Source organism: Prunus dulcis, chromosome 5, assembly GCF_902201215.1.
Source record: "Prunus dulcis chromosome 5, ALMONDv2, whole genome shotgun sequence".
In the NCBI taxonomy this organism is placed as follows: domain Eukaryota; kingdom Viridiplantae; phylum Streptophyta; class Magnoliopsida; order Rosales; family Rosaceae; genus Prunus; species Prunus dulcis.
The window spans coordinates 17174484-17202351 of record NC_047654.1 but is presented as its reverse complement, the minus strand read 5'-3'; the positions used below and the strand labels follow the sequence as shown (position 1 = coordinate 17202351).

At 37.8% G+C, this 27868-nt stretch overlaps 7 protein-coding genes and 1 non-coding gene across 12 annotated transcripts; 5 read left to right on the top strand and 3 right to left on the bottom strand.

Annotated features, from left to right (window-relative positions):
* Positions 1-136: 136 nt before the first annotated feature.
* Positions 137-3812, top strand: LOC117627055 (UDP-N-acetylglucosamine--N-acetylmuramyl-(pentapeptide) pyrophosphoryl-undecaprenol N-acetylglucosamine transferase). Of its 4 annotated transcripts, none has more exons than XR_004585710.1 (5): positions 137-589; positions 684-1544; positions 1950-2058; positions 2364-2441; positions 3285-3300. XR_004585710.1 is itself a non-coding variant. In XM_034358941.1 (5 exons), exons 1-5 carry the CDS (start codon positions 498-500, stop codon positions 3002-3004), a joined length of 1239 nt encoding a protein of 412 aa, XP_034214832.1. In that variant the 5' UTR covers positions 140-497; the 3' UTR covers positions 3005-3258. The 4 variants fall into 4 exon arrangements, 3 of the variants coding, with proteins under 3 accessions (XP_034214833.1, XP_034214832.1, XP_034214831.1); XM_034358941.1 differs by lacking the exon at positions 3285-3300 and adding an exon at positions 2964-3258 and having other exon boundaries at positions 140-589; positions 2306-2441; XM_034358940.1 differs by having other exon boundaries at positions 143-589; positions 2306-2441; positions 3285-3812.
* Positions 3813-3922: 110 nt separating this feature from the next.
* On the top strand, positions 3923-8291 carry LOC117627054. Its single transcript, XM_034358939.1, has 10 exons — positions 3923-4698; positions 4801-4878; positions 5123-5426; positions 5520-5746; positions 6253-6355; positions 6534-6634; positions 6737-6902; positions 7370-7540; positions 7643-7743; positions 7887-8291. Exons 1-10 carry the CDS (start codon positions 4423-4425, stop codon positions 7944-7946), a joined length of 1587 nt encoding a protein of 528 aa, XP_034214830.1. The 5' UTR covers positions 3923-4422; the 3' UTR covers positions 7947-8291.
* Positions 8292-8883: 592 nt separating this feature from the next.
* On the bottom strand, positions 8884-11878 carry LOC117627056. 2 transcript variants are annotated; one of them, XM_034358943.1, is made up of 6 exons: positions 11544-11878; positions 10882-11510; positions 9939-10091; positions 9600-9689; positions 9311-9466; positions 8884-9227 (listed from the first exon to the last, which is right to left on the bottom strand). In XM_034358943.1, exons 2-6 carry the CDS (start codon positions 11482-11484, stop codon positions 9093-9095), a joined length of 1137 nt encoding a protein of 378 aa, XP_034214834.1. In that variant the 5' UTR covers positions 11485-11510; positions 11544-11878; the 3' UTR covers positions 8884-9092. The 2 variants fall into 2 exon arrangements, with proteins under 2 accessions (XP_034214834.1, XP_034214835.1); XM_034358944.1 differs by having other exon boundaries at positions 10882-11533; positions 11577-11878.
* A 2784-nt stretch (positions 11879-14662) lies between these two features.
* On the top strand, positions 14663-15669 carry LOC117627989. Its single transcript, XM_034360321.1, has 2 exons — positions 14663-14865; positions 15196-15669. The coding sequence occupies exons 1-2, from the start codon at positions 14688-14690 to the stop codon at positions 15417-15419; spliced, it is 402 nt and encodes a 133-aa protein (XP_034216212.1). The 5' UTR covers positions 14663-14687; the 3' UTR covers positions 15420-15669.
* Positions 15670-16600: 931 nt separating this feature from the next.
* LOC117627988 lies at positions 16601-19785 on the top strand. Its single transcript, XM_034360320.1, has 4 exons — positions 16601-16969; positions 17352-17747; positions 18116-18530; positions 19172-19785. Exons 1-4 carry the CDS (start codon positions 16723-16725, stop codon positions 19371-19373), a joined length of 1260 nt encoding a protein of 419 aa, XP_034216211.1. The 5' UTR covers positions 16601-16722; the 3' UTR covers positions 19374-19785.
* A 101-nt stretch (positions 19786-19886) lies between these two features.
* Positions 19887-21072, top strand: LOC117627990. Its single transcript, XM_034360323.1, has one exon. It carries the CDS (start codon positions 20546-20548, stop codon positions 20906-20908), a length of 363 nt encoding a protein of 120 aa, XP_034216214.1. The 5' UTR covers positions 19887-20545; the 3' UTR covers positions 20909-21072.
* A 290-nt stretch (positions 21073-21362) lies between these two features.
* On the bottom strand, positions 21363-21443 carry TRNAL-CAG. The gene has a single exon. It is a non-coding gene; the product is annotated as a tRNA-Leu (tRNA).
* A 4571-nt stretch (positions 21444-26014) lies between these two features.
* LOC117628307 (reticulon-like protein B9) lies at positions 26015-27648 on the bottom strand. Its single transcript, XM_034360727.1, has 5 exons — positions 27301-27648; positions 26875-27055; positions 26657-26798; positions 26495-26564; positions 26015-26367 (listed from the first exon to the last, which is right to left on the bottom strand). The coding sequence occupies exons 1-5, from the start codon at positions 27407-27409 to the stop codon at positions 26201-26203; spliced, it is 669 nt and encodes a 222-aa protein (XP_034216618.1). The 5' UTR covers positions 27410-27648; the 3' UTR covers positions 26015-26200.
* Positions 27649-27868: the final 220 nt, after the last annotated feature.

The window sequence follows — 27868 nt, the reverse complement described above, 5'->3', positions numbered from 1 at the left end:
CACTGAATTTCTTATTTATTAATAATTAATAACCATGAATACTCACCCAAAAAAAAGAAGAACAAATTCAAGCAGCAAATTTGATTTATTTTTAAATCTTTCTCCCTATTGACTCTTTTTCCTTGACCGGACAAGCTACCACACATCGCTGCATTGTAAGAAGGTATATAGTGCCATGGTAGTTTTCCACGAAAATGACAATCAGATAAAATAATCCTTAATCCAATCAGCAAGCTCTAAACCAATAAAAGTCGCCACCGGTGTGGTGGTGTTGTTTCACTCGAGTCGAGTCGAGTGCATAACGTGCAGTGCAGCTCGATCTCAGTCAGTCAGCCCCATTTGCATTTGCCTTTTAAACCCACTCAAATCAATCTCAATGCCTTTCAGTATCGGTCTCAGAGGACCCAGACCACTCTCAACTCTCCGCAACCCGCACCACCATTCTTGATAAATTCTTTGCCAATGCACTCCCCAAACCTTCAAAGACCTCACCTTTAATGGCCGCCACCGCCACCACCTTCTCTCATCTCTCTCTCTCCCCCAAGCTCCCAACTTTTCCACTCCCCACCACGCCCTCAACAAAACCCAGGTAACTCAAGCCCCTTCACTTCTCTCTCTCTCTCTCTCTCTCTCTCTCTCTCTCTCTCTCACTTACACAAACTAACTCTGTTTTTCCATTGCAGGACCTTGAAGTTGAAGATCACCTTCTGTCTGTCCCTAAAGCAATCCAATGACCAAACTTTCACAACCCAAAACGCCGCCGTCGACAACCTCCGTGTGGTCTTCGGCGCAGGAGGCACCGGCGGCCACATATACCCTGCTGTTGCCATAGCCGATGAGCTCAAGAACACCAAACCCACCACCCAAATCCTTTTTTTAGGCTCACCCAATAGCATGGAAAGTACCGCAATACCCTCCGCCGGCTACGACTTCGACACCGTACCCACCACCAAATTACACCGCCCACTCCTCTCTCCTAAGAACATTTTCCTCCCGTATAATTTGATCAGGTCCATCATCCACAGTTACTCAAAATTGCGTGATTTTGAGCCCCATATCGTTTTTGGTACTGGTGGGTATGTATCCTTCGCTATAGGCTTGGCGGCCAAGCTGAAAGGCGCCAAGCTTGTAATCCAAGAACAGAACGCTGTTCCAGGGATAGCCAATTGGGTTCTCTCAATTTTAGCTGATGCTGTGTTTGTGGCTTTCGATTCCACCATTGATTGCTTCCCAAGAGGTAAGACCAAGTGCGTGGTTTGTGGCAATCCGGTGAGGTTGTCTTTGAAAAAGCAAGTGTCGAAGGCGGTGGCAAGGGGGCGTTTTTTTCCAAGCTCCTGTGAGATTGGGGAGTTGGAGAAGGCTAAGGTTCTTTTGGTTCTTGGAGGGTCTTTGGGTGCTAATGCTATTAACATTGCTGTGCTGAATTTATATTATCAGATGCTGTTGGAGAATGAGAACTTGTTTATTATATGGCAAACTGGGGTGGAGGCCCATAATGAGATGGAAAGTCTTGTTAAGAATCATCCACATTTGCTTTTGACACCGTAAGTGCTCTGCTATTCTGTTCTAATCTTCTAAGTAAAAGTTAAAAACTTGTAATGGCCAACTTTTGTATCCATTTTCGGTGTAATTCAAAGGGGATTGCCGAGAAAGGCTTAGAATATTGTACATATTTCAGAAGAAAAAAAATAGACTTTGAAGTTTGGAAGGAGTTGGAAAGAATTTCCTACAGAAGGGTTTCATACTGAACTTAAGAAAATGTTATAGCTAATGATGCTTAGTTTATGTGACATTCATATTCAAGAATCCAAGGTAATAACTTTCTCATCATCCTGATAGGGTTCAACTCCAATAGTGGACTCAGTTTATTATATCTTCCATTTTTGGTCATAGTGTATTTGTCCATATCTTCCTTGAAGCTGATGTAACTCTGTATATTGATGTTGAAGGTTCATGCATTCAATGGATTCGGCATATGCAGCTGCAGACCTTGTTGTATCTAGAGCTGGTGCAATGACTTGCTATGAGATTTTGGCAACTGGGAAGCCTTCCATTCTGGTACTTTCTGATTTTTTTTCTATCTTAAAACATATGGCATGAGCTTTATTGTTTGATTTGCTTGATTTCTGACCTAAATGACCAAATTAACGGTCATTGTTTCTTCCTTTTTTCATGTTATATGAGATTGCCCTGCATATGAAACCAATATTTCTGACCAAATTTGATCATGTTCCTAATATCCATAATAATGTTGATTGTATTGCTTAAGGGGAGAAAAATTCGTAATCACCTTTTGACTTTGTAGATACCATCACCTAATGTTGCCGAAGGTCATCAATTCAAAAATGCTTCTTTAATGGCAGACTTAGCAGGTGCAAGGGTTATAACTGAAGATGAACTTGATTCAACAACCCTTGGAAGTGCAATTGAAGAGATTTTAGGTATGTTTATTCTCTTGCCTACAGTGGGTTCTTTTTGGTGTGGTTTCTGTTGGTGTGGAAAACAGGGATCTTATGGTTTTCATTGTCATACTGATAGTAAAAACAACATAGAATCCTGAAAATGTGAGCCTTTGGAGATCTATTAGGATCCATTTCATACAGATTTCTTTTTAACCTAACTTGTGGACGAGTTCATCATGATTATTACGATAGCAGACCTTCTCGTGTTGTAATCATTTTCTTTTTTTCTTTTTTGTTTGTTGCAAATATCATGTAAGCTATGTACAATAACTGATAAGAGACTGCTTGCTTGACCTTGAGTGATTCAATGAACCATGTAAACTTAAAGTTTTTCCTATTGAGGATTAGAAACACTTCCTACTGTAAAATTGTAAAGACATTCTGGGAAAGTATCATCAGTACTATGGATCTTATAGATATTCTGACACTTTGCATATGTCTCTAATACTCTTGCTCTACTTGATGTCACTCTTGATTGAAATATAACATCTGCATTCAAAGTCAAAGAAATGAGACATAGGAGGAAAGAAGAGAATAGGTAAGTCAACTGAATGGGTTGCCCCTCTTGTCACTTGAAATCTTGGTATAAACATACAGTCTCTGTATTTTATTTGATGCAATGGAACTTGAAGCAATTTGAACTGTTTTAACTAGGTTGTATATGTCTCAGCTAAGATGCATGAATTTTACCAATGGTAGCGAAAATCTACAAGAAATTATGGATTTAATTTGTTATTGATGAGTAATGTCATTTTATTATGGAGATTGAGGATTCTTTTTTACTTCAAAAGTTCAATATTCTTAATCAATTTTATTTTTTAGGGGATGAGAGTAAAATGGCAGAGTTGTCTGAAAGGGCTCTGAAAACTGCAAATTCCAGTGCCTCTGTGGAGATTGCACAACACATACTTTCTCTAGTCAACTTATCAACATCAAAGGAGAAGTAGAATTATAGTTGGTTTATATTCTATGCTTGCCGGTAGACCTGCCTCGAAAGGTGGTTCCTCCAATTTCAGATTGCAGTCCACCAAGATTAGTTAATTTGTTATGAACGGAAGCTTGAGCGTTTCATAGAAGTTGAGTGTCCATGAATGTAGGAAGGCTAGGTTCATAAAGTTTTCACTTTCAGCTTTACATAAATGTTTTGTCAGGTTTTCCTTGCGTTGTTAGGCACTCCATTTTATTGTCATAATTTATGTTTGCTTGTGGGGAAGATAAAAGAAAGGCAACGTGTTTGTATTATTGCCCTCTTTTTGACACGTTTTTTTGTCAGAGTTCTTCCTTCATTTGGACGAATCTTTGCAAAACCAGTTTAAAAACATTACCGAAGTAGTTGAAGTTGCTTAACAAGACTTCCTTGGTTGGTTTAGTGGTTCGTATCAAATACAGTCAACATTAAACACCCCACCCACATCATGAATGATGGACTCAAACAGACCTGGCATCCCTTGTGCTGCTATCTTTGTTGTCCTTTTCAAACTCTTGCATGATACCCTACGAACAAATAAATACTATTTAAATTACATATTTAATAAATTAAACTTGCTAAGAAAAATTACTACTTTGTTTTTATGCAGCTTTGTTATATTTAATTCTTTTCTGAACTGTATTTTTATATAAACGATTATCTAAATTAATCTAATTTACGGAGAGAGAAATTCGAACTTGAGTGCAAGAAAATAGGTTCACTGTTATAGTCAACTGATCTGATCCGCTTATGCTTACGGACTCACTGTCATGGAATTTCCAATCCTAACCAACGCTGAGAAGATAACACAGCTAATTAATATATACCTGTTTCGTGTGGGGTCGTATCTACGCAAATTAATATTAGTGAGAAAACCAAAAACTATTTACACCTCTCCCATCTCTCCCGCTAAAGTGGCTTGAGCGTCCCCAGAACCAAAACCCAGCCCATAAGACAAACAGAAATTCAAAAAAGAAAAGAAACGACAGCCAAATGCCGTTTCTCTCTCCGCATTCGGATATTCGTTCCCTGACCGCGCTTGGTAGTGACCGTTGGTGTTTTAGCCCAATTACATGGTCCGACCCGAAACCCGAACTATCTCGGGTCTATGCTCGTCAGAGACGGACTGCCTCAAACGGCGTTGCTTTGGATTTGAAGAAGAGAAAGGACCCGCGATTGTCCATTTGTACGGCCGATGAGCTTCACTACGCCTCTGTTCCCAAGTCCGAATGGAGCCTCGCTTTCTGGCGCTACCTTCCCTCTTCTAAGGTCCTCCTCTATCTCTCTGTATATATGTATATATGTATGTAGGTAATGTAAGTTTGTGAATTTTGGCTAAAAATGGTGATTGATTGATTGATGGATATACAGGCGGAACCTAGGAATCACCCGCTGTTGCTGTTGTCAGGACTTGCCACAAATGCTATTGGATACGATCTCTCTCCTGAGGTGTGATATTAAAAGATTCATTTTTCATCATTATTTTGCTCTGCAACATATGTATATACAAGCAATTTGAAGTATTGAAAATTGAAAACCCACAGGTTAGGACTTTTGCGGGGAAATCTAAGCCTCTGTTTCGTCATTGCCATACATAACAAACTTCATTTATGTTTAGTAGCATTTCTCAGTTGGTACCGTATATGGTATATAAGACTACTGATGGTAATGCATGGAACTGTTTGTCTTTTAGTCCTCGTTTGCACGCTACATGTCTGCCCAAGGATATGATACATGGATTCTGGAAGTCAGAGGTTCTGGGTTGAGCACATATGGTATGGACTTAGGGGAGGTGAAGCAGTCTCTCAATGCCATGTCCAAGCAGACAAGGTCTTCAGTTAAGCACGAAAGAAAGAGCGGTGCTTTTGCTAATTCTGAAATGTCTCTGAATGGGACATATAATATGGTGTCTAAATCTGATGAATTGCAATTAGTGACAAACTCAATGGAGACTTTTACGCATTTACCTGAGAGGTTATCAGGCTTTCTAAATGAAGGTTGGTCAAGGAAGTGATGATTTTGATCAAACAACTAAATTTAAGTCTGCTCATTTATCTTGTATGCTTTAATTCAAATTGGGGATTTTGCAGGTTTGTTAGAAGCAGGTCAAAACTCTTCCATTGCTACCCAAATTAGGGATTTAAGTCAAAGGCTTTCAAATATCATTGGAGAGGGTCCACGAGCAGTTCCCACAAGGTTTGTGGACTTCCAAGAGCGCTTTTCTACTACGTTAGAAGATTTCCAGAAACAACTTGACCTAATTGTAAAGTTTGACTGGGACTTTGATCACTACTTGGAAGAGGATCTGCCTGTTGCGGTGTGGTGACATCCCTTTGGGCCATGTTTGGTGACTATTATTTGATTGGATTGGATACTCCCTATATTTAAAGCATATTTAAGAAAGAAATGAAATTTTTTTTGACCAAGTTTAAGGTAGAAGATGGATTACTCATGAAGAAAGCTTATCCCATTTAATCCCCACAAAATGGTAGGATAACAACATCTTATAACTAAACCCTCTTAATCCCCCCAACATGGAAAGTCATTCACCCATACCTTCATTTCTTCCTTCAATATACCTTAGATTTAGTGACTTATCCAATCCAGTCCAATACTACTCACAAAACATGGCCTTAATGTACTTGACTTCATCCTTGACATTTTATCATGTATTATTTAGAAAAAATTTAGTGTTCTCAATAGGAATCACATTTTGCACCACTGATGGCATGTGCGTGCTTGCATGTGTGGGTGTGTGTGATTGCAAGAAATTTCAATACTTTGATAGAGTGGTTATCTCAAATTTCAATTATGTCATCTTAGATGGAGTATATAAGAACTCAATGCAAACCAAAGGATGGCAAGCTCCTTGCTATTGGTCACTCGATGGGGGGTATCTTGCTATATGCCATGCTCTCAAAGTGCTGTAAGTTGCCAAGCTAAACTTTCTCCAACTTGAGGCCCAAAAAACATGTCTTCAACTTTTTAACTTCATTTGCATGTTTCTCACATGGAACAATCAATGAACTTTCCTTTTCATTATTGTTTAAAAGATTATTACAATGTCCCTTCTCGTACACTAAAATTACTACTTTTCTCTTTAGCTTTTCAAGGACGAGATTCTGGGTTGGCATCAGTTGCTACTTTGGGATCATCACTTGACTACACGCAGTCAAGATCATCACTTAAGTTATTTTTACCTCTGGCAAGTTATATGAAAGACGAATCTCTTACCATTCACTATGATAGCTGCATGCTTGTGGAACAAAAATATGATGAGGATACTTTATCTTACTGTTGTATTCAGGCAGACCCTGCACAGGTTCTAAATGTTCCTGTTCCGTTTGGCGCATTAGTTGCTGCTGTGCATCATCTTGCAACTCGAACTCATGTTTTGTCTTGGTTGAAGCCTCAAATTTCTGCTCAAGACTTGCAACCAGAGTTGTACGAAAAGCTTGTTTTAAACAACTTTTGTAAGTCAACATACACTGACATATTGCTGAGTATATTGCTTCCGAGCATTCAGAACTGCATTGGTAAAAAATGCTTATAATTGATTTGTCATTCATATTAATGATTGGATGATCAGAAACAACCTTCACGAGCTCTGCTAAGCATGGCAGTATACACTTTGATGTCCAAATAGGTAGGCTTATATTGGCTCAAATTGCCATATACCCAATAACAGGGTGAGCTAGCTGTGCAGCTGCAATTTGTGGATCCTATCAGAAAACCCCTTGGGTTTCTTGTACTTATGTTCACTTGTTCAATGGTCTTTCCTTTCTGCCCAATCTATGAGCTGTTTAGAATTTTTCTTTTTAGCTAATGTCAACAATACTAATTAATCTCTCTTTGGACTTGTTTTGCCAAGATGTTGTACTGTCAGCATTTCTATAATTTTGGACCAGCATGTAATTGTCAATGTGATCATATTCTGCAGGTACCGTGCCTACTAAGCTTCTCTTGCAGCTAGCAACAGCCTTCCAGGAGGGTGGTTTATGTGACAGGAGTCGAACTTTCTTTTACAAGGATCACCTATGCAACAGCAATGTCCCTATATTAGCCCTTGGAGGAGATCAAGACCTAATATGTCCTCTTGAAGCTATTTATGGTTGAATTTTAATTCATTTGACCCTGCTGTCTTTAATAGACTCAATCCTGTAAACTAATTTCCTCTTTTCTTCCCCCTCCATATCATCGATGGGCATGACAGAAACAGTGAAGATCATTCCTGAGAAATTGGTTACTTTCAAAGTTCTTGGAGAAGCCGGTGGTCCTCATTATGCCCACTACGATTTAGTAGGAGGTCGCTTGGTACGAGTGATATGCCCCTTTATTCACTGGAAGATAGATTTCTAATCTAGTTACACCATTTTGATTAATTAATTTTGTATTATCGATGTTTTGCTTGACGGTTGTTCCTTTTTCTTTTTTTTCACGTGCCATATTTGATGCAGGCAGTAGAGACAGTATATCCACACATTATTGAATTTCTCAATCGCCATGACAGGACCTGATTTCTTCATCTTATATTCCGTATGTGACCCGAAGGTCCTGAAGCTTTAAGCGCTTTGTTTTGTTCCAAAAGAGAAGGCATCCAAATGAAGATACCTCCAAAAGGAAATTAAAATCATGGCCGATGTGCATGGCATGCGAGGGGTAGGCCTTCGCTTGTGCAAGTATGTTAATATCATGTTTCGTTGTGTACATAGTTGTAAAGGAAATGCCGTATATGAACAGAGCCAAAATGAAACTTTAAAAGTCGGTGTTGAAAGATGCAAGTTACGAGTAGATGTTAGTTCTTAGAATGCTTGCAGTTTTACCATTAGAATATGCTTCCCTATTGCAAAGATAACTCTTTTTTGAGAAAAAACGATATTAATTATTCAAAGCAAAACGAGTACAGAACAGGGCAAAGAGAACTTATAAGCAAGCTTTCCTGAGGCTGCTTTCATCGATGGAAAATTTTGCAGATAACTTGGGAATTTTCCGAAACCCTAAAAAACAAACTGATATAATCATTTGTATTGGGAAAAACAATGATTTGTGTCGAGATAAACTTCTTTCCAAACCACAGAGTAGGAAGGAAACATAGCATCCCATTCCATTAGAAAACTAATTATTTTATGCGCGTAACAGATTCTGGATAATTTGTGCTACTAAAACAAGTTTAGTTCCACTGCATGCCAAAACCTTAATCGTAATACGCAGTAGTGAATTCTTCGACAGCAAGTAAACCTGATGAATTTTTTAAAATCATAAGCCATACTTCCGTTTGAAACCAGCAGAACCATTTCCAATTTCCTTTTTTGGGGTATATGGCTTTAACTGCATTGATATTTCACCCACAAATCGTATAAACAAACAAAGCGTTCACTGTATGGTAACACCATTATATTGCATTTCAAGCAATCTATAAATTCATAGGCAGGAAAAACCACATAACAAGTATAATTATAAGAAACATTTTTGAGATTGTAGTGATCACTATTCAATTCCATAACACTGAAACACAAAAATACAAAGAGGCTCAAGATTTCAAAATAAGCAAATAAAGTTGAACCTTCAAACCAAAGAATGAATACTTGCTCATGTATTGAAGCAGATGAAATCTATACACCAAGGGAGAAAAGCAATGAAAGGATACTAAGAGTTCACAAGTCTTAGCATCTAGATATTGCTTCAACCTTACAAAAAGGGCAAGTATTCTTTTGTGCAAGCCACTGTTTTATACATTGTAAGTGGAAGTTATGTCCACAATGCAGGCTGCCCAGATCATCTGCTACTTCATACTCCTCCTATCAGCATTGAGAATTTCAAAATAAGAAAATAAAGATCTGAAAAGGGATGAAGAATTCAAAGTAATAAGTTACAAACTCACTTGACAAATGATGCATTTCCTATCAACTTGCCCTGATGAATGTGGTGACAGATCACTCAACATTGAAAGCTTAATCTTTCGAAGGCAGCAGCATATTTCATGTTCTTTTAATCCAGTACTCACATGACCAATTCTATCACCTAACTCGAGCAGCTCCTGTTATCCGCAAATGAGAAAACAAAAACTATGAAAGCATGTAGATAAGAAATGCAGGCATTACCAACTTTAGGTAGCCAAGAACATATTCAAATTTCAAGAAAAAAAATCGAATTGGTTTGCGAACAATTACCTCATATGACATGTTATCAACATCAAGTCTCCAGTCCCTAAATCGATCAAGTCTTCCACCCATTAGAAGAGTACTTTGAAACAGCATAATCTGCAACCAACAGAGCATCAAGCATACCGACTGTAAATCTGAAATTTAACAAAATTCCTAAACTCCATTTATGTAATGAAATATCCCTCAGACATCAATGCTGCAAGTTGAATAGATTGCTTGCCACACCAAAGCTAGGAAAGCAGAGTTTTTATATTGAACAGTGGCATAGTGTTTACTAAAACAATTTTTATTACCAAACCAAATCAAGTGAGAGACAGAGTGAGCAAGAGCAAGAGTAAAAAGCACCTCTGCAAGGCCTTCAGGGGATGGATGCCGAACATGCCGATAACACCTACCTCCAAAGACCTCTGATTCAGGGCGGCTAGTGACAAAATCAGGTTCAGAATCCAGAAACGAGACAGTTTCTGGGCTCACAGTTCGCCTTGCTAAACAAGGACGCTGCAAACAAAATTGATCAACAAAGTAGGTTAATTAAAACAAACCCAATGTGGAGCACATTATACAAGCGGATAAAATATGTTGATATCTTATTTCAGTGTCATATATTCAATAGGAAATTTTGTAAATAAATAAAAAGACTAGTACATTTAACAGAGAACATAATAGAATTTCCAACCCTAACCAACGCTGAGAAGATTAACAAAGCTAATTAATATATATCCTGTTTCGTGTGGGGTCCTAAACTTGGAGATAACGAGTCGTATCTACGCAAATTAATAAGTGAGAAAATCAAAAACTATAATTCAAGGCAACTTTTGAGTACCCAATAAAAATCATAAAACCAAACAGAGAAATCAAAAGTTAAGTAGCCAATAATACCAATACACTCATAAACTGAAACCCACTATGGAACGAATGAAGTGAAAACTAAAAGGCCCACAAAAGTTAGAAATATTAAGAGAAAATTCATGACCCGTGAAACACAAAACAAAACAGAAAATTTAAGATTTTCGGCTTAAATACAATCCTAGTATTGAATTGATGCATCAAAGTTGACAGATACAAACATAAACTTCAGCCAACAATCAAAAGAAGCATATCCTCATCAAGCACCAAATAGCCACAAAACCCTCAACCATGTTCCACAATAACAAAGAAACTGCCAAAAACCTAGTAATCCCACCGATAAAATTAAAAAATTCGAGTTAAAGCGCAACATAGAAATGGCACAAATTCAAAGCATTCCCAGCCATAGAACAAATATATTAATAGCAAAATCAAAACTTACCTCCCTGTGGCTGCTCAGTTTATCCCCATCAATCTTGCCTCTACCAGAGACATTCCTCCTAGCCACAACACAATCCACAGAACCAGCAGTTTCTGCTGAGAACCCAATTCCAGGACCGCACCAGACATCTTGAAAATCCATACAAGTTGCAGAATTTAAACCAAAGGTAGGCCCATCAACCGCTCCTTGGTGCTGGGTCTTATCCTTGTATTCATTCTTGTCATTGCTTGTATTGTTCTTGGTGTTGATATTCTTCTTTTGTTTTTTCTTCTTTACCTTCTTTCCTTGCCAATCAGCGGAGTTCCGAATCACTGCTGGAACTGAGACTTGTTGTGAGGCAGAGGCTGCACAACCCAAGCCTCTGAATGTTGATGAGGAAAAGTTTGTCTTTTTCTTGTTGTTGAGGCTTGTGGGTAAGGTTTCGTTGGTGTTGGTGGTGAAGCTGGAGAGGAGGAGAGAGGAGATGGTGGATTTGCATCGAGTAGATTGGATAATGGAGGGAGTTGGATCTGTATCTGAAATGGGTTGGCTGAATTGGCTTCTGGGTCTTCTCCATTTGATGTGCTCTGCCACTGTTGTTGAGCTCTCCGTGACAACAGGCATGGTGCCTAGAGAGAAAAACGAAGTAACTTTGGTTTGGTTTAGAGAGAAAAACGAAGTAACTTTGGTTTGGTTTGGTTTGGTTTTGAGAGAAAGAATAATGAAATGCCAAGGAAATTGAGTGAAGTTTAGAGACGGTGATAGAGGGGGAGGCTATTTTAGTGGAGAGAGAGAATATAGAATAGATATTTGATTTGATTTTTTCAGTTTTTCATATATATAATTTGGATTTGTTTAGAGAGAGATGAGTTTTTTTAAATCGTGGAAGTGCTTCTTTTTATGGGTTGGTTGGGTGGGTTATGCTTTGTCTTCTTGTTGGAGTCAGGAGGGTATATGCCAATGCCATCAAACACTGCAGACAAAGAGGCTCTGGGAATCTCAGTAAATTGCAACTTTTGCTTTCTTTTCTTTTGCTTTTTGAACCAGCTGCGGATGCTTACTTATCAGAACCCAAAAATAAAACGGGTCAGTTTGTGAATAGAAACCCAAAACGAAAGACGAAATGGTATTTGAATTTTAATGGATCTGTGTCTCCTTGTGCAGTGGTTTGAGGCTTGGGGACAGACACAGCAGAAAATGTAGTCTATTCACATATGTCAGTCACATCCGTGGTTACTGTGGCCAGCATTTGAAAGGGTCCCACTGAGAAATCACAAGGTCAAAATTCATCCCTTCACTTCACTTTACACCAAGGATTACATATTTTCTTAATAATATCCAGGCTTGGCATGTAGCACAGAGTTTAGTCTTTAAGGCCAAAATAGTTGCAATCATGTGAGAGAAGGCCCAGCTTTGAGTGAAAGCTTGAGCTTGAAGGGATGTTTTCAATTTTCAGTGTCAAGCATCCAGTTCATAATCATGGTGACTAATAATCATATATTAATATCACCCTCCTCAGTTCTCATTTGTTTATTATATGTGCTGTAAATGAGGATGTTCAGTCTGGAAATTGACTCAGATGTCTATTCAACTTACGTATCACATGAAAAACGCAACACTGCATTTACCAAACTCGCCCCTGCAATCTACTGAATTTTCTGTTTTAGTTTTCTTTTCTTTTCTTTTTTCTTTTTGTTGCTTTCCATTACATTTACATGTAAATTATAGTGCTGTTTTATGTACTTTAAAATGGCTCTTCCATGAAAAAAGAAAATTATTCAAACTTCCAGACTAGGACTGGCTAATGAAATGCGTCACTGAAGAGGTAGAGAGGTCATCCATGGTATGGTTGGTTGACAGCTTCTTCAAGGCTCAAAAGAAAAGAGACACCAATAACATAACATGTGTATTATTGAATCAACATTGAAATTAAGTATGTGTACAAGTAGAACATTCTGACAGGAGGGACTGAGGAAGCAAGCAAAACAAAGCAACCAAATCAATCAAGTAAGCCAACCAATGAGAATGAGATCTTAATGCCTTCAACTTTCTACATCCCAAAAGAGCATTCTATTGAAATAGTCTATTATAATTCTGGGTCGTCAAAACTTCTCTTCCCAACTGGATTTGCTTTAACTGCACTTATCACTTATCACAGTTTTCATCGCTGCCCAGGAGCCATGTACTTGTATTTATTTATTAGAAAGAATGTTGAGTGGACTGTGGAGGGATCCCTAAGCAATATTTAAGTCCATTCTCTTTTTTCTTTTTGATAATTTCTAACGAATCTTGGAATTAGAAATTCAGACTGTGAGTCTACCGGTTATAATTTATAAATACAATGGTTTAGAAAGTTCTTTATGAATGCTCTAATGTCTTTAATTTTTCATCATCTATCGCTACAATATCTTAATTAAATTAATTAATTAGTCAATATGGTCATTGATTTTTATTGGCATTGTCTGGCTGGCATTCTAAAACAATTCAAGGCGTCTGTCTGTCTGTCTGTCTAATTTTCCTGGTTTTTATTTTTGTTTGCATTCATCAACTCAACAGTGCTGATTATACAATTGCAAATGAAAAAGCAATGAAATGAGGCTTACCATTTGTCAAGCATTTCGCCACAAATTACGGGTTAAAGGTTTTGCTTTCATTATTTTGCCTTTGGTTTGGGACAGACAATATTAAGCTTTTCACAGTTATTCCTTGCAATTTGAAAAGGAGATTAAAATAATAACAATCATTCTTCTGTCTTTATTTAATCATGATTATACATAAAAATTGTGACAATCCTATCTTCTTTCACGATCTGTCTTAAGAAAAGTAGAATATTTTAAGCAAAAAACTTCTACTTATTTGTGTAATTGCTTGCAAACCATTCCCATTCAGCAAATTCAAACACTTTTTAAAAATAAAATAAAAAATATATTAAATATCTTGCATTATATTATTTTTCCACATTGAAAAACGGTGGGGTTTGCTTGCTGAGCAGAGTAAAGTAAATAATACTAAAACAAAAGCACAAGACAAGAGTAGAAGCAAAGAAAAGTCAATTGTCAAAGTAGTAATCGGCTTTTAAGGAAGAGAAAAAGCACAGTCCTCCTCACTCATCTCATCACATCACATCACTGCTTGCTTTTCTTTTTTGATTGGTGATTACGCGCATATCTATATTAATTAATTAATTATTTATTTATTATAAACCATTTAAATTGTGGTGTAGTTGCTAGTTCAATTAGAAAAAAATAAAAATTTGTTAACTATCTAATTCACTTCTAAGAGAATGATTATCATAAACAATTGCTTATTACGCATGTAGATTGAACATGCATCATCCTATAAATTTTGTTGTTCCTAATTCCCGAATAATTGGCAATCCCTGCTTAATGTCCCTCACCACCTTTTAATATTAAGATGATGCCTTTGTCATGTGAATTAAAATAGATGATGGTGAGCTCATGCCATATTGATTACAATATATTAAACTAGAAAATTCGCATAGACTTTTTTTTTATTTTAATCTTGATAAAGACTCGAGAGTTGAGAATTTTTTGGGAACAGAGAGGGCGCATACATTTTGGGGACATATGATTTGGACTCGGAAAATATACGTGCTACAAATGAGGTGTTTGTGTTGAGAAAAATGGACTATGTGCCCAATTTTACCTGCAAATAAGAAACATAAGCCCAATATCATGACCCAACTCTCCTTTCCCACTCCCACTTAATTTGGGCCTGGGTTCAATCCGCCGACAAAATCAGCATTTACCCGTTTAAACCCTACGCGCGCAGAGCCAAAAGAAGCAAAAACCCTAGGAAGAAAAACGATGAAACGACTTCAGCTTAGAAATCTGTGTCTCTACGCTCGTACTCGTCTTCTCTCTCCTTCCTGCTACAATCCGGGATCCCAACTCGCTCCACTCGCTGCTTCGACTCGGCCCAGACTTCGCTTCTACTCGACTGAGTCTTCATCGCACAACCAAGAGGAGGATGTCAGTGACGAAGGTATGAAAATGTTGTAAGAAATATAAATTTGGGGTTTCAGTCGGTTGCAGGCTCTTCTTGGTTGCTCAGAACTTGTTATCTGCATTTTTCTATGAAAATTGGTTTGGGAAAAAATGACAATTGCATCCTGTTTGATTCAGTTCAGCTGCTATTTATTGCTTTGTGTTTTGATCACTTGCAGTATGCATCATTCATGGCATTGGCATGGCTTGCAAAACAGTTCGAATTTGTTGATTTGTGGGATTGTTAGGGTTGAGGGTTTGATTTTGATTATTTGGGGGGTTTATCATTATGAATCTGCAATGTGATGTTTGTATGTTTTGGTTTCAGAGCTGAAAATGCAAATTGACAAGTATTTTCGAGGGGATGAGGAGGCCATACCATCAATCTTTGAAGCAATTTTGAAGAGGAAGTTGACGGGGAAGCATGAAGAGGATGATAAAATGCTCATGGAAGAAATTCCCGGGAAGAGGCAGGAGGAGCCACTGAGTGACATAGATGACGACCAAGAGACTAAATCTGATTTTGATGAAGGCTCTGACAGTGATGGGTGATGAAAGCCAAATCCACGCTATTTCGCTAAAACAAACACAGAGATTACTTCAAAAACATTGTTCAGAGCTCACATCACAGGCCTTGTAACAAACAAGCTCTCTAGTTTCAAATAGAAGCAGTTAATTTCTATCTAGATGGTCAGCCAGTCCTACACCCCCCAACGCTGTTAGAAACGGTATAAATGTAAGCCAAACTTATTCAGTTGCACGAACGAAAAGTTATTCAGTTCATGCCTTGTCTGTTTGTTCATGTGTTTGTGGATGCGGATGTTTCCTTCATGTGGTGGTGGGTGGGTGGAAGAAGTTCAAGGGCTTTACTAATGCAGAAGAAAGTGACCCTAAACCCATTGACGTTAAGCTTAACATTTTGTTGTGTGTGCTGTGCATTCAGAAAAGCCAACTTGAATGTTTCCCATACTCTGTTCTTGATTTAGTGTGAAGACTGAAGAGGGTCAATTATTAGCGTGCTCCTCTTTGCTTATTATATATTCCAAAATTACTTTTTTCATACCTTTAAATGCTCTCCGAAATAGTAGTGTGCGAATGATCGATTCGAACCCTCCAGTTGGGAGTATTTGGATTAAAATTGCATTTTCAGGAAGGAAAAGGATGAATGTTTGCGAGGCCAGCATCTCCCTGAACTCCCATTAACAGATGAGTAGAATTCACAACTTGAGCAATTTTTGACATGTTCTTGTCAGCCTCTACAACAGTTGCCTTGTAGCCAAAGTTTGTAGCCATTTTAACGAGGCTTTTTCTCTTGGATTCGGGAGAGCGACCATCTCTGGTTCTGATTGCATTAGCTCTGTTTTAGTGAATCAGTGTTTCTTAACAACTCTCTCAAGATGAAAGAATAAAAACCGAGTGAGGACGACTTGTAAAACTGCTGAGAGAGAGCTTTTTGTTCGCTCTACTGTTGCAGCATCTCACTTCAACCCAACACCTACTCACAGCTGCTGCAACTTCACTTCAATGTTTCTTTACACTGGAAGATGATGATCAACTTCACTTCAATACTTTTGGTTCATTTGGATGAATACAAGACACTGTTTCTGGGATGGTAATTATTTGCACTTACCAACTTATCATGGAAGAAAGATAGATTAATAAATATTTTTCAAAAAACTAATAAATAAATATAAATACATAAATAACCCGCACCTTTGCAGTTCTACCAAAAAATGAAAAAAGACAACAACATTTTGAAGCACCCGAAATGACAGCAAGCAGGCAAAGCATAAAACCCCTTCTGAAACCCAAAAACTGAACCTTTAATAAACCCTAGAGAGTGAATTAGGGAACCATGAGACGTGCTCTATTGAATAATGTCTCTCTCTACGCTCGCAATCGCCTTCTCTCCCTTCCAACCTGCAACCCTAATCCTAGCTCCTCACTCGTCCCACTCGCCGCTTCGACTCGGTCCCTTCTCAGGCTTTTCTCGTCCGAAGACGACTCTTCCGCTGGAAGCTCCAATCCGTCTGCTGATTCGAGCGTGATCCCAACCAACAAGAAAGATGCCCCCGTTGAAGTCCAGGACATCAATAACAAAGGTGATTTCAAGTTTTCAATTACCTTCAAACTTGACCCTCTGTCTGTTTGAGTACTGCGAGAATGACCTCTGTTTGAGTGCTGGGAGAATGAAAGGAGATATAAAATAAACTTGAAATTTTAATATTTTCGAATTTTGGGTTTCCGGTCCGTAATGTTCATAAAGGAAATGAGACTATTTGAATGTTTTGGCTAATAAGATTTCAGGTTTGGTGTGAGGGGGGGACAAAGTTGTTAAATTTCAAGTGATATTTGGGATTTTTCTTCTTCTTCTTCTATTGCGTCCTAATTATTTTCAGTTTATTATTTCCCTTTCAAATTTGTAGAGATAACAACGATTTCAGTTTTGCTATTTTCTTTCAAATTTAACTTTTGGTTTAATAGAGCTGAAAGTGCGGATAGAGAAATACTTCAAGGGTGATGAGGAGGCGCTTCCGGCGATCCTAGAAGCCATTCTGCAGAGGAAATTGGCGGAGAAGCATGAGGAAACAGATGATGAGCTGATAGATGAACTGCAAATGAAGCCGCTGGATAATGTTAAGGACCAAGAGTTTGAATCAGATTTTGAGGAAATGCATGACACGGATGAAGAGATTGATAACTTGTATAACGCAAGGGATATAGTCATGAACAGGATGGTAAAAGATGAGTACTACAACATGGATGAGAATAAGTGGAATGATATTGTTGAGGATGCAATTCGTCATGGGATTATGAAGGATACGAAAGAGTGTGAGGCAATTCTTGAGGATATGCTCAGCTGGGATAAGCTACTGCCAGGTATACATTTCTAGTTACTCCATTTTGTACGATACTCTGTTTTCTACCCACAACACTTCCCTATTTGAAATGCTGTGTTTGTGTGTTAACCTTTCTGTATGTTTCCGCGTCTCTGCCCACACTGTTAAAATAAATCATTTTTATCTATTTTGACATTATTGAAATAGTTGTCTTTTTTAGTATCATTACATGGCTAGATGTTTCCCAAAGTCTAATTTTCTGAGCGCCCAATCTTTAGTTGTCAAGTATTTTCTTTGTTTCTCACCCAGACAGGTATCGTATCAAATTGGTTCAATGTCATGGAAGTTGCATGTTTTGATTCGCACTGGTATTTTTCTAATAATCTGTAATGCATTTGTCTTCTCCAGATGACATGAAAAGGAAGGTTGAAGAGAAGTTCAATGACCTAGGGGATATGTGTGAAAGAGGGGAACTTGAGCCTGAAGAAGCTTACAAGTTGTTTAAGGAGTTTGAGGATGAGATTGTCATGGAATATGTGCAGAAGATGGAAGCCGATGGCCCCCCGAAATTTGACGAGACTGCTGTACCGGACGAGAAAAAGGATCTAGATGACCCTCCAGGCGAAGGGCCAATCCTTAGGTGGCAAACACGGGTAGTCTTTGCTCCTGGCGGTGATGCGTGGCATCCCAAGAATAGAAAAGTGAAACTGTCTGTCACAGTGAAAGAACTTGGGCTTTCAAAGCATCAATTCCGTCGGCTCAGAGAATTGGTTGGAAAGCGGTACAATCCAGGGAAAGATGAGCTTACAATTACTAGTGAGAGGTAGGTCAACGGCTTGCCCCCTTTCTCTGTTATTAATTTTATTATTATTTGAAGGACTTAGGCTGGTTAGTAGTTGTTTAAATTTCAGAGTTTCTATTCTTATATGCCCTATATGATATTGATGATTCTGCATTTTATTACTAAAACTGAACTAGCGCTTCCCGAATCTCTTTTGAGTTGGAGACATCTAGTCCACAACCTTGAATGTTGCACTATTTTTTTCTTCCCTCCTTCCCATACTCCTCTAGCACAAAAAGAAAATATTAGTTATAGTCCCTGCAGAATGTATGAGAAGATTCTTTTGTTATGTCTTGCTCGGACGTTGAATATTTCACTTGTCTTGGAAGTGCTTGAAAATTGTTATGTGCAGTAACTTAGTCGACCTCAGTTTATACATCTAAGATGTCTTATTTAAATCAGAAACAAAGTTTATCCACCCAAGTTGATGTAATTAGAGTGAAAGAAGTAATCGATATATCAACATATAGTACTGCACATTCTTCCTTTCATTACAACATCTTATAGAGATTGAAACGTTTGTTTTTTGTTATTTATGTTTTCTTTTCTTTGCAAAGGAAACTAATCTCTCTCTCTCTCTCTCTCTCTCTCTCTCTCTCTCTCTCTCTCTCTCTCTTGTGAAGGTTTGAACACCGAGAAGAAAATAGAAAGGATTGCCTTAGGACTCTTCTTTCCCTCATTGAGGAAGCTGGGAAAGCTAACAAACTGGCTGAGGATGCTCGAGTTTCATATGTCAAGGAGAGATTAAGAGCAAATCCTGCATTCATGGAGAGGCTGCGTAACAAGACCATGGGATTGCAAGGAAAGAGCACAGTGCCTGCTTGAGATTTTGATTTCCGGCAGCCTGTTGAAAAATAAGTTTCCAGGTCTGGCATGACATTTTCAGGACATTCGGCTGTTTAAATTGGTTAACCCTCACTGCAAGATAATTATTTGCAATAGAAAATATACTCCCAATGCATATTTCATGTATGCATTGCATTGGTAGCTTTTTCTAGTTGCTAATGTTGGCAGCCAATTGTCTTTACCTTATACCCCGTGAAAATTTCATTTGGAGCCTTGTTGTTCTGAAGTTCATGTGCTATGCCTTTGAAGATCTTTTTGGCTGAGTGAGATCTTTCAATGTATTAGTTTAAGTTATCCTTGATGAGGTGTTATAACTAACAAGATCATTAACGCTATATTGATGTTATTTAATCAATGCAACTACTTGTTAGAGACCCAAATTTGCTCTCAAGTCTGCTATGAACATTTGTTTAGCCAATATTCTCGCTGCCTTTTCAACTTATTTCATCCAGAGATGAAGAATTCTTCCAAGTTTTTTCTCCGTGTGTTGGTTTCCAGGTTTTACTGGTTACAAAAAGCTCTGTCCAAGCGAAACTGGCAATAGTGGGTTGCATGCACTAATCTGAAATGCAGTGAACAGGTCACCTTAAGATTTTGAATTATGCTTTGCAACCAAGCAAACTGATTATTCAATGCTTTGAATCTGATTCTTTCAAGTGAATAGGGACGGTGGACTTATAAATACTTGAAAAAGTTAAAAGGGTGATTGCTTTGATAGTCTGGTGAACCATCATAGGCTTGTGAAGGGTTTTGCCTTTTCTTTTTCCTGCTGAGGCAGTTGCCCTTTATTTTCCCCCGTTCTTTTTGGGATAATCCAAGGCATAGTTGGTCCTTGACGAATCTAGCATTGCGAAAGGCGTCTTGGGCATAAGTGGTCTAGGAAGAGGATAAAAAGTGAAAAACATGTACAGAAAGTAGAAGAGCAAAAAAATACCGAACAGCAAGTTGATAACCTTACAAAGAATAGCAGCAAGCTTTCCAAGGAAGATAGCTCACCAATGTTTATAGCCACATATACAGCATCAAAGGTCGCAATATATGGATCGACCTTAAAAAGATTGAACTATCTAACACGCACTGCAGCAGCATAAAGAGAACGGTGGACAGAAAACTGGTCCTTAATTTGAGAGAGACAAATCAGATGAAGCAATATGGATATTGCAAGACCTTCCAATTCTTGTTCTGTTTCTAGTTACATTTCTTCTCAGGGGAGAAGATCTAAATGGTGTGAGAAAGCCACAGAGTTTCTCTGCAGTGCCTGCTTGCTGTGCATTTCGTGCCCATTAGCCGTTGTCTGGTGTTGCATCAAAGTTCCGTGCAAGGTCGGATGGCATGCCTCGCAGCATGCAAGGCACTGTGCTTGTGGATCAGAGAAGAGAGTTTATGCATCCTATTCTTCATTTTCTGACATTGACTTGGATATTCTGCCTGGTAAGGCTCATAGCACATGCTCCACAACTTTGAAAGCTCCTTGGCAACATAAGAAGTCTGCAGCAAACAAAACCTTGAACTAGAACCTGGTTTTAATATATTCCTCTGTTTCAGTTATCGGAAAAATTATATACAGGTTCCATTATTGCTTGTCTTCTGATTTTGAATGTGATGTAAAACATTTTGTACTCATATCTAGCTTTTGCACTATGTGGAGGAAAACTTCCTCTACACTTTGCTTCATCAACCCCCTTTCCCTGTCATGGTTTGCATCATGGTGTATGGAGATTTTAACAGGCATTAAAAGTTTGGGTAGCATAAAAACTGACCTTTTGAGTGGGTTGGTCTCATAGATAGTGATGACAGTAAAAGAAAATTGGATCAGAAACCTTTGTGTTCCACCAGTAATTTCAATTTCAACTTGCAATAGGAGAGAGATTTCACACAACTGTCACACTACAACAACTTAAAACAATGATAAGGAATAAGTTCATGCGTTCGATTAACCCCCCAAAAAAAATATATATATATATATATTGTCAAGAATGGGATTCGAACCCATGCCCTTTCGGACCAGTACCTGAAACTGGCGCCTTAGACCAACTCGGCCATCTTGACGTTGTTGTACCTTCTCTTGCACGTTCTTTTTTTATAACTGCTTCACCGGGAGTTCCATTTTCATTTTGGACCATGAACAAACAAACACATAATGAAATCTTTTTTGGATAACACATGTCCTGTAGCCATCGATGCATGTTGTTATGGAAGATGTACCCCAACCCCACCATAATTTTAGTCTTTCTTACTTAATTTAATTTTAAAAAAATATGCCTTATTGTTGCAATAATGTGCATATTCATATTCTTCATCATTCATTGCTGGATTAGCGTTAGCAGCGAAGGCGCACCTCCTTAGTGTGTGGTTATGAAAGGCACACTCACATCAGATATGAAAATGAAAAGAAGAAAAAGAGGGAGAACATGTAGCTTTGAAATTCTTAGATAGATGAATCAAGGTGCTCCTCCACTTTTACAATTCTTGGAGGAAATGTGTTACAAAGGCATAATCAACCACAGCATATAATTAGTCAAATGATTGATACAAATAATAGTTGAATGGGAAGTGAAATCTAATGTTTGTCTAATTAGTTTTGGAATTTGCAATAAACCTCATCATATTCATTTTGAGGATTTGTGTAATTAAGTCAGTCTCTCTCTCTCTCTCTCCTTACTCTTAGAGCTTGCTTCATGCACCACATGCTGCACCGCACTCGGCAGCGCAACCGCCGCCATAAAGCTCTGTGTCACCTGCTGTGTTCTTCTCTTTGGAAGACACACCATCTGCACAGGAGAAAACTATGGCTGAGACAAGACAGAGGCTGACCAAAGCTGCCCAAAACACTAACCAATTGGCAGTGGCGACACCACCATCCACACTACCAATCTCTCTCCATACTCTCACCATCTAATCACTCTCTCTCTCTCTCTCTCTCTCTCTCTCTCTCTCTCTCTCTCTGTGTAGATTTAATTAAGTCTCTGAATGAAAGTGGTAGCACCCTATTGGCATTATATATAGGCTTCTTTGTTAATTATATTGTTGTTCTAAAGTCAATAATGTTCCAACTAGAATGATTTTTGTTAGTGGGATCTTTGTGTGCGTCTACTTTTGGGCTTTACGTGATTCTCTGTTTGTTGCGGTACTAAAACTGGAAGGCAAAGCAGAGTTTGACATGAAGATGAGTGGGAGGTCAACACAGCCACTACAAATTGTGATGGGTTGTTGGGGTTGCATTCACATCCCACTCTTCCTTCCTTGTCATCAATCATGATATATATTAATATATATTTTATATATTATCTATATAGGAGGAGGACGACGAGGACGAGGAGGAAGGAAGCTAATATGACAGTTAAATTGCCACTAGGGAGAGTGACAGCCAAATCGTTGTTTGTTGTTGTGCACTGTCTCTGCTCTCACCACTTCCAGGGGAAAGGCAGGGGAAGGGAATCATCTTGCAATAACGTAGAATAATAATTTTTAAGAGTAGTAGAAAGATTGATAAATATACCCTTTCTGAGATTTTGACCTGGGACGGTTACAACCAGTCCAAACGCATGCAGTAATCTCATTTGGCTTTATGCAATGCAAGCTTGATGCTCGATTTGGGAATGAATCGGAAATATACGTACGTTGATCAAACCAAGATAATGGGAATGAATTGGAACCAACCATTTCACATATGCTAAAGCGATCAAGTAATTAATGAAGAACCAAGGTTGAGTTTGTTGTACAATTAATAATACAATACATATATTATATATTATATATATTGGTAGGTTGTCTTTTTATTTACACAAATCTTCACATAATGATTTCATGTGTTCAAGGCAAACGACTCTTGGGCAATTTTGACACCAAGGCGAGTAACGTCATCCTCAAATCGCTCAAACAGAAGTGGCAGTAGTATTCCCAAGTAGATGAACCCTTAATTTGGAAAAGAGAGTCATAAATATCATACACATTAACAATACGATGGATGATGATGATGATATATATACATATAGCAAATAATTTCTTACGTATGCATACCCAAGTACAGAAGATTCAGAGAGCTGAGATAGGTTCCAATCACAGGCAACATATAGAGAAAAATAATTGCCTGAAAATAAATCAGTAGAGGGAGATGGATCTTTAGCACTGTATACATACTTCAAATGACCTAATTTTAAAGGGAAATTAATTAGTTGAAAAATTTAACTTCAACAAGGGTATACCAACAAGAAGAATGGTAGGTCTCTTCCAAATGCACTGTCAAGGTAGTTGAATAATTTACGGATATCAGAAAAAAACTCTTCAAATGTAAGATCATGATTAGGACGTACGTTACTTCGAAAGGATGGAATAATCGCCGATATGAAGATAACCTCCAAAAAAATTTTGACAAATTGTAATATGAAGATTATGAGCAGTGTGGTAATGGAGAGGTGGTAGAGGAGGATCACCCAGTTGTACTCGACTACCCCGAAAATGAACCATATCACCGTCATCCCAATCAAAAGCGCAGCGGATACACTTGTGTTCCTCCACAGTAACACATCCGCAACTGCATGCAAATTTAATTACTCACCTTACAAGGTCATTCAAATTAAGGCCAATTCATTCCTAGCAGCACATCATAATTAAACACATGTCTACTTTGGACAAATTTTCCTGCTTTTGACATTCTGATATGAACAAAGGGAAACTCTGGTTAAAACTGGACTAAATCCAAAACCCATTTTCTTCGCTGGTTGGTTGGTTGGTGTGTCTGTGAGGAAGCCAAATAATGAGATTAATTATGAATTAGGAGTTTTCACATTGATGCAAGTATATATAAATTTATGAAGATCATAAGCTCCCTATATTATAACGTTACCTTTTCCACCTCCAAGAACCCGATGAATTATTATTGGCCTTCCAAGTAAGATAGATTGTACAACATCGTTAGTAGAATCGGAAGGCATGGTAGATACGTTCTAAAATATTATTAAACTTGATTATTTGTATGAATTAATGCCCTAATTGAATAGTTGATATTATATTATCATCACCTATAAATATATGATTCATATGAAGGAGAGGGAGGGAGGGGTTCTAACTCTTCTAAGCTTGGTGGCAAAGTATGCTTCTATAAAGTAAGGAATGACTTGGGGGCCTTGGCTTAATTAATCTTAGAGTTGCTTTGCATGCCCGGTTGGTACAATTGGTAAGTAGTATCTGATCTTGTCTTGAACGACTAGTACTCTAATTAATATTCCACCAGTTGTGGTTATTATAATTGATATGCCTCTACAAGACTGCAACTGCAAACCTACCTTTTCTTTCCTTTCCTACCAATATCAAGGGTTCTTAATTAAGATATTACGCCATAAGTTTGTAACTCATGTGGTTAAAAGCTTAAAAACAGTTTTCTTAGACTATGAGGTTATGTTTTCGTATCCTCCTTCCCTCAATATTTCTCCTCCATTGGAATGCGAAATAGGCTATAGTAAAAAATTCAAACTAGAGCATCCATAAGGAAAGAGACAATAAAAATTCGATCAGTCGGATTCTTGTTGTTCCAATTGGAGAAAAAAAATATCAATGTGACCATCATCATCCATCCTCCTCAATGACTACTTGTTTGATCTACAGTCAAACTGCCCAATCCCAGTTTAATTAGGCTCAAACTCATATATCATCCAATAAGGCTTCATTTCATCATTATTCAATAACATTATCAAAAGCCTTAAACTCATTTGACAACCCAACTCATCATCCTAGTTATTAATTCATCATGATTAGCTAGATTGATATTTAAAAAATCTATAAAATGATCTCACAATGCTTTTGATAAGTGCTACTTACTGTAATCGCTTCGACCTATAAAAAAATATAATTCCAAAGACAAAGCACTTGCCGCCATGATTAGCTAGATTGATAAATATACCCTTTTTGAGATTTTAACCTGGGACGGCTACTACTAGTCCAAACGTATAGTAATCTATATATAATGGTTTCCCATTAAGAATTTGAACTGAAACGTTGCCTTTATGAGAACCCACTTACTAGTACATTACAGAATATTAAAAGAATACTTGTGTTGTGGTTTTGGCTTCTGTAAGTTGAAGTTGAAGTTGAACCCGAAAAGGTATATATAATTGTTGTGTTTTTTTGTTTAATTATCTCCGCATCGCATCGCAGCTGGTTGGCTGGCTCCAGGACCATGATCGAGCTAGATATAGTAGAGGCTGAGGCTTCTGTTGTACAAAAATACATTCATGGAAATCTGCAAAGGGCTTCTTCCTTAGTGTCATATATATATATATATATATATATATATATATATATATATATAGTCACACACACTCTTGTTTTAGAATGAATGCAATACCCAATATTGGACTTCTTGTGCTAGCTATGAGCTCCTCCACACCTAATTAACTTAATGTGTCAATACAATACCGCTTTATGTTGTGTTTCTTTCTAGCTATATATGCAATGCAATGCAAGCGTGATAAATATTTTATCTGCTCGATTTGGGACTAGTCATGGCAAGTTTGACCTTTTTCGTACGGTACTCGATTTAGAAACATGTGTTGATCAACCAAGAGAATGGGAATGGGAACTAACCATTTCAGATATGCCAAAGCCATCAAGTAAGTAATTAATTATGTTGAACCAATGTTGATGATATTGTACAGTTTTATATATATACAATTATAATACAATAAAGGTAGTGTTATTTACACAAATATATCTTCACATAATGATTTGAATTAATATGCGTGCAACTCTGGCACACAAACTATGATTCCAAGTCCAGACTCCAAGCCATGCCAATGCCATTCAAAGTTTCATCTGGTTTTCTCTTTCACTGGGCCTCTTGGAATTTTGTTGAGAAACTGAGAATCAAACTTTCTGTACGATCTCTTTATCTCTCTGCTAACTTTTCCAGCTAGGCGATCAACGTCCTCCTCAAATCGCTCATACACAAATGGCAGTGTTTCCAGGGCGAGGAACCCTTAATTTGCATGCAAATTGCAATCAAACAAAAGAGATTGAGCCATAAATCTCATACGTACACTTTAATAATATTGTAATGGAATATATACTACGGATGATAACAAACAAATATAACAACTTCTTACCCAAGTAAACAAGATTCAGAAAGCTGAAATAGGTTCCAATCACAGACAAAATATAGAGAGAAATAATTGCCTGAAAATCAGAAGAGAAAGGGAGATCAAACTTAATTGAAAAAGTTGAGTTGAGAGTGAATGTAGTGAATGGTTAGATCAAACTTGAAGTACCAAGAAGAAGAATGGTAGGTCTCTTCCACATGCACTGTCAAGAAGCTTTGACAAGAAATGGTTGCATCTTTTGTGGACTGTGGAAGCCAACTCTTTGAATGTAGATTCATGTAATATTATATCAGGTATGGTAGGAGGTGTCCTGTACAATAATTAATTCAAATATTACTCAATAAATAAATATAGAAAAATAAAATTAGCGAAAGAGAAGGACCTACAATCTGAACAATTCTGCAGCCGTGCGCCATATGAAGATTACGAGCAATGTGGTAATGGAGAGGTGGCAGACGAGGGTCACAAAATTGTACTCGACTACCTCGAAAAGAAACCATATCACCGTCATCCCAATCAAAAGCGCAGCTGATACATTTCTGTTCCTCCACAATAACACATCCGCAACTGCAAGTTTTATTAATTACTATTAACAAGGTCAAGGTCTTAGCACATTATATATCATAGCTAAAGAGACATGTTCTCAATTTGGACAAATCCAAAACAGGGCAACTGGATTCAGCATCAAAACTGGTGCGCGCTCTGGACAAAATCCAAAACACATTTTCTTCGCTGAGGAAACACAAATGAGATTGATGCAAGTTTATTATATAAATGAAGATTGATCGTATCGTACATAACATACACTTTACCTTTTCCACCTCCAAGAACATGATGAATTGGCCTTTCACGTCCAAAGAGCTTTGCCCCATGGCTTGCGCCAATATTGTCATCAGAATCGGATGAATATACCCCCGGCATGGTGGATTCTAAGTTGTAAATCAAACTTGATTATTTGTGTGAATTAATGCCGTGATTGAATCGTTGATATTATAGTATCATCACCTACTTAGTACTTATATATGATCACATCAATCATATATGACAAAGGGAGGGAGGGAGGGAGGGGTTCTAAGCTTGGTGGTAAAGTAAGCTTCTATAAAGTAAGGAATGGCTTTGTTTCAAGGTATTGCTTTGCATGCCCGCTTGCTACAATTGGAAAAAGCACTACTTGATCTTGTCTTGAACGCATGTTATGCCTCCTGCAATCCTTTTCTACCCAATTCATATTATATATAATAGCCTAGCTGCCTAGGTGACAGCAAAAACCAATGTCAAGGGTTCTCTTCTCTTAATTAAGGTCTCCTTTCATTACCTTAAACTATTCTCACCATAGTGACTTGTTAATGGCTCAACAATAATTCAGACAACCTAATTCAC

What these genes read in the sequence shown, in the direction of transcription:
- LOC117627056 (XM_034358943.1), bottom strand. Translation starts at nt 11,484, where the DNA reads ATGCCTGTTGTCACGGAGAGCTCAACAACAGTGGCAGAGCACATCAAA. An exon ending in AACTGAGCAGCCACAGGGAG is followed by an intron (nt 10,092 to 10,881) that starts GTAAGTTTTGAT and finishes TTTTGTTTGCAG; the next exon opens with CGTCCTTGTTTAGCAAGGCG. An exon ending in GGAAATGCATCATTTGTCAA is followed by an intron (nt 9,228 to 9,310) that starts GTGAGTTTGTAA and finishes CAATGCTGATAG; the next exon opens with GAGGAGTATGAAGTAGCAGA.
- LOC117628307 (XM_034360727.1), bottom strand. Translation starts at nt 27,409, where the DNA reads ATGCCGGGGGTATATTCATCCGATTCTGATGACAATATTGGCGCAAGC. An exon ending in ACCTACCATTCTTCTTCTTG is followed by an intron (nt 26,565 to 26,656) that starts GTACTTCAAGTT and finishes TCTGATTTTCAG; the next exon opens with GCAATTATTTCTCTCTATAT. An exon ending in TCTGAATCTTGTTTACTTGG is followed by an intron (nt 26,368 to 26,494) that starts GTAAGAAGTTGT and finishes ATGCAAATTAAG; the next exon opens with GGTTCCTCGCCCTGGAAACA.
- LOC117627990 (XM_034360323.1), top strand. Translation starts at nt 20,546, where the DNA reads ATGGATATTGCAAGACCTTCCAATTCTTGTTCTGTTTCTAGTTACATT.
- LOC117627989 (XM_034360321.1), top strand. Translation starts at nt 14,688, where the DNA reads ATGAAACGACTTCAGCTTAGAAATCTGTGTCTCTACGCTCGTACTCGT. An exon ending in GGAGGATGTCAGTGACGAAG is followed by an intron (nt 14,866 to 15,195) that starts GTATGAAAATGT and finishes TTTTGGTTTCAG; the next exon opens with AGCTGAAAATGCAAATTGAC.
- LOC117627055 (XM_034358940.1), top strand. Translation starts at nt 498, where the DNA reads ATGGCCGCCACCGCCACCACCTTCTCTCATCTCTCTCTCTCCCCCAAG. An exon ending in CCACATTTGCTTTTGACACC is followed by an intron (nt 1,545 to 1,949) that starts GTAAGTGCTCTG and finishes TTGATGTTGAAG; the next exon opens with GTTCATGCATTCAATGGATT. An exon ending in CTGGGAAGCCTTCCATTCTG is followed by an intron (nt 2,059 to 2,305) that starts GTACTTTCTGAT and finishes TTGACTTTGTAG; the next exon opens with ATACCATCACCTAATGTTGC.
- LOC117627054 (XM_034358939.1), top strand. Translation starts at nt 4,423, where the DNA reads ATGCCGTTTCTCTCTCCGCATTCGGATATTCGTTCCCTGACCGCGCTT. An exon ending in ATCAGGCTTTCTAAATGAAG is followed by an intron (nt 5,427 to 5,519) that starts GTTGGTCAAGGA and finishes GGGATTTTGCAG; the next exon opens with GTTTGTTAGAAGCAGGTCAA. An exon ending in ATTTAGTAGGAGGTCGCTTG is followed by an intron (nt 7,744 to 7,886) that starts GTACGAGTGATA and finishes TATTTGATGCAG; the next exon opens with GCAGTAGAGACAGTATATCC.
- LOC117627988 (XM_034360320.1), top strand. Translation starts at nt 16,723, where the DNA reads ATGAGACGTGCTCTATTGAATAATGTCTCTCTCTACGCTCGCAATCGC. An exon ending in CCAGGACATCAATAACAAAG is followed by an intron (nt 16,970 to 17,351) that starts GTGATTTCAAGT and finishes TTGGTTTAATAG; the next exon opens with AGCTGAAAGTGCGGATAGAG. An exon ending in CTGGGATAAGCTACTGCCAG is followed by an intron (nt 17,748 to 18,115) that starts GTATACATTTCT and finishes TGTCTTCTCCAG; the next exon opens with ATGACATGAAAAGGAAGGTT.